Source organism: Ptychodera flava, chromosome 11, assembly GCF_041260155.1.
Source record: "Ptychodera flava strain L36383 chromosome 11, AS_Pfla_20210202, whole genome shotgun sequence".
Classification (NCBI taxonomy): Eukaryota; Metazoa; Hemichordata; class Enteropneusta; family Ptychoderidae; genus Ptychodera; species Ptychodera flava.
The window spans coordinates 28,644,017-28,648,425 of record NC_091938.1 but is presented as its reverse complement, the minus strand read 5'-3'; the positions used below and the strand labels follow the sequence as shown (position 1 = coordinate 28,648,425).

General features: G+C 37.7%; 1 protein-coding gene across 1 annotated transcript in view; it reads right to left on the bottom strand.

The window, feature by feature from the left end:
* LOC139144006 (multiple epidermal growth factor-like domains protein 6) overlaps positions 1-3,314 on the bottom strand; it is a 9,891-nt gene extending 6,577 nt beyond the window's left edge. Inside the window, exons 1-3 of the mRNA XM_070714646.1 lie at positions 3,243-3,314; positions 1,587-1,660; positions 1,057-1,182 (exon numbers count right to left, since the gene is read on the bottom strand). Of these exons, the coding sequence (XP_070570747.1) occupies positions 1,057-1,182; positions 1,587-1,654 (194 nt within the window). The 5' untranslated portion in view covers positions 1,655-1,660; positions 3,243-3,314. The remainder of the gene's footprint in view (positions 1-1,056; positions 1,183-1,586; positions 1,661-3,242) is intronic.
* Positions 3,315-4,409: the final 1,095 nt, after the last annotated feature.

Below are 4,409 nucleotides of genomic sequence, written 5' to 3'. Positions count from 1 at the left end.
AAAATAATACACCCGTTGGCACTTTAGTGTTGATCAAGGCCACTTGATAAAGACAAAACAGGCCCTTCCAAGGATTGTAAATGAGAGCTAAGGATTGGCATCCCATGTTAAAAATTGAGACACAAGATACCACTTCCATTCATGAAAGCCTCTACTCAGCTCGATTAGTTTATTGAGGCAACACAATTTTGTGAGCTCACTGCTATAGCATCAAGTAAAATTGTGTGTCCAATGCAGACTGTGTGTCTTGGGAAATTGAAGTAAACAAGACTTGTACATGGACCAGTGCATGGTAATGTTACATTGTATTTCAATCTTAAACACAGGGTGCCAATCGTAAACTCTCATTTACAACCCCAGACAGAGCACGTTTTGCCTTTGTACAGGCAGAATTTCTGTCTGTAGCAAGTAGCCTTGATCAACACTAAAGTGGCCACGGGTGTAAGACATTTAAAGGTTTATATGAACAGGAATAAGTTATTTTAGTCTCATTTAATTAAGGTGTAACTTTACGTATCGTTTTCATTATTTATAATTATGTTAGGATTAAAATATACTTTTATCTCTGCTTCCAACATTCTATTTATTCATCGTTGACAACTGAACTTTTTCCTTGGCTATAATGAAGTTGCTAAAAAACAACATTTCCAACGTACACATTTTGTTCAATACGAAATATTATTTGTCAAATCTGCATGCTGCGGTTCATTGGCAAACGATAACATGATATAATTGTATGATATACATTATTAGGTCGGTAGATTCTGACCTTGTATTGCAACGTGCTTTACGGCAAGAATGAGAAAACGAAGTTCCCTTGAAAATATCACCAACAGATATACCATTACCTATTTTGATTGTTAGGGTCTACATAATTGAGTCCTGGTTATCTATGGATCATGGAAGAGTCCAATAAAGAAAGAATTTTCTAACCATATTCGATTTGAATCGGAAAAATGATGAAGTCAGTTAGAATGATTACTGAGTTTATCATAACAAGAACATATCCGTTATCCAGCTGTTAAGGAGAGGAAAGTACACTGTATGGGATCTTGCCTGTAAGAGTTGCATCGTCGCCATCCCCAAAATCCACATGACCGTTTGTATTTATCTTGTGTTGAAACTGTCCTGGTGCCATGAGTAGTTACCTGCAGCATACGTGTGCACACATGATTTGAATTCCTGCAAAAAAAACCCCAAAATGTTACAATTTGGAACTATAAAAATTTACTAATTTTTAGTGTTGCCATAACACTCAGGGCAACATGTAACCAAGAACAGTTTCTCTTGCTTCAGGTCATCATAAACTGCATTAGAATATTAATCATTGAGAAAATGAAATCACTATGACTGTGAATATCAGGGTAGTGATGTGGCGCGACATTCAAGTTCTAGCTAGGTCAAGAATCAGCTCATGCCTGCAAGTTTCAAACATTGGGTGTCGTAACCCGTAGCCCTCTTTCCTGTTGGCTCATGAAGGTTGTCAGGTAGGCTGAATTACATTGACGTGCGAGCAATTGAATGACCTGGACATAAATATGTCACGCACGAAATAGGCGAAAGATACATAACACCCAACGACTTACCCATAAACAGAAACGACGACCACAACTAAAGTGGTTAGAAGGCCCAATCCTAAAGTTGTCATCTTCATGTTTACCTAGGATAAGAAAGGAGAGTTATCATTGAAGATATGTATTTAAAGTGAAATACACAGTATCACCTCGAACACTACCGAGAGGTGGATGTCAATTCTGAGCTCCGAAAAAAAGCAAATTGCTGAAGCGTTTACTACATACATCGATAATTCTCGCAATTTTAAGTTTCATGTCAACGTGTCTTTCATTTGAATCGTCAATGTTATCGTGTTGTGATTCTCATATAACTAAAAAAATTACAAAGAAAGCGTTATTATTCTCTCTTTCTTATTGCTTTTCTTTAAAGATTGCACAATTAGTAGAGAGAGACTAAGCGGGCGCCAAGCAGCATGGTATCTCCTTATTCGATTCGACCGTTTGTTTTTATTAACAATTCTTGGTGATGCCGTCGTCGTTTGATTTGATATAAATTTAAAAGGCAGTTCCATCCCTCTCCTTATCCGTGTTTTTTTTCAAAATCTTGCATTACTGCAAAGGACGCACTTGGACATTTGGGGAGATTATCTTTCTATTTATTGTGCAAGTACAATGTGAAATTTTATCTCGGACATCGACGCGCTACTGTATAGACTCTGCACTACACGCACAGAGCGAGGCACGTAATCTGGCTCTTGTGCAGTAGGTCCCTTGAAACCGTTCGACAGTGAACGCACAGATACAGTCGAGGGTTAGGGGCGCCTGAAAACGGCAAAGCTTACGGAAAAGTCGTACGGCTTTTTTAGCGAACTCAAAGTGTTATTATTCTCGATGGTATATCTCGTCAGCCACACATTTTGAATACCTGCATTTTTCGTTCAGATTGCGAGCCCGTCATGTCCGCAGGCTTCGCATTCCGTTTGCGTGACTCCTTTCAACGTCTGAACTTTCGATGAGGAATAATACAATGGTCCGTATTGTAGAGTGAAATCACACCTTTGACTTAAACAGCTTTTTGTAGACGGCCAGCTTATATAAATCTATCTCATCTACAAAAGCACTTTGATTAGAACCAAATATACACAGAATTGTTCCGAAGAAACAAAAGGGAACATGCCAGTGTTGTACGCATGTCGACATATCTTAAAACCAATAATAACACCGACGAGACGTCTAATTAATGGCGTTTCAGAACTTACTAAAACACTAATTCCTTTGAATAGGAAGAGGTTAAGCGTAAAGGGACTTGCCATGGCAGATTGATAATATAATAAGTACAAGTTAATTAATAACATTTTTTCGACATGTCTTGAATTTAGTACAGAAATAATCAATTTTTAAGAGAAAGTAACAATTACTCCATTATTGACAAAGATTGTGTGTTCAATGGTGTGTGAAATGCTGAGCTATTACACCATCTTGCTTTACTATTCACTATCACTTTGAGATTATACATAGAACATAGAAAAACACTCACGTTTTTGAATTAAGAATGTCATGTCAGGTTTTACACAGCATACTCTCGCCTGCACAACCCAAAATACCCGAGCTGTCGACAACAACGATACACCATTGTGGAGTTTAACAAGCTAAGTCAAGGTTAAATAACGTGATAAACCAGGCAGGCGTAGCAAAGGTAGCATTTTAGTTAGCTATAAGTGGACTCACATGATTCTGTCCTAGTCTTTTCAGTAACTTTACCTTTGTATGAAAGTTTATCAGCGCATTGTCATCAATGTTGTCACTGTAAAAATAGACTTTCATTGCAACAGTTGTAGCTTTGATAAAGTCAGTGTCATGCTATTAGTTTGATGTTGCATCCCAATAAGTAATATAACCGTCAATTCTGGGCGACAAAACCGCACTTTCTAAGATTTGCGATACAATGGCAAATCTCCAAAACAGGAGTTGTCCAATAAGTCATGAAGGAGAGTTAATTCTCATGTCTAACCTTACCTGACTGTATTCTAATAGTTGCTTCTCAGCTGTTGAATTCGGAGCTTACGTTGAGGCCTCGATAAATATACAGAATCTGTTAAAGATCAGGTAAATCTGCGGCGCGGAGTGATATATTAGTAGTTACTGGGTACTTTGTCCGTAGCGAAGTGTTGAAGAGACCTGTGGCGTTTCGCTTATTGGTTAGCTAACTGTTTAGTCGAATACGTCACCACTCCCTTTTACTTCAGGGGACTTCCATCGGAGCGATTTCGCACACGATGAACTGGACTGCTATTTTGGGAAGGGAAAAACCCAGAAACACTTTCATAACTTGAAATGTTCTGTTTTTCTGTTTACTCGCAAAATTTATGCAGGCAAACAAAAAACTGTAGTGTTTGACAAATAAACATTGTAGAGATCGTAAAGTCTGCTTTTATATTTAATTTAAGTGTAATGTGTACATGTCTCTACGCATTTGTATACCCATCCACATTCCCTTTAAGTGTATTCTTTTAGTTTTAAGAACAATTGATGAGGAATAGTGGGCATTCTTCTTGCTATTCCTTTTATTGTCCATTGTCCCTGAACACGCAGTATTCATAGTTCGGCAAACATTGTTGTCGACAAGGAATACAAGATTCTAGTTCACCATCTTGACCTTTGTCTAAATTACTCCAGGTTAATTTCCCTGTCACGGAAATTATTGTGCTCGTAACTTGAAATGATGCATTTGCATCGCAGGCCGTTGTCTCATAATAATCAGTGTTTTATAGGTTTCTGTCCGAGAAGATATACTGCAGATTCTTAGATATATAGACAGAACTATACAGAAGTCATATATATATTTTACATTCAGGCAACTAGGTTTCTGCTTTATGTAAAATGAAACTTGGAAAG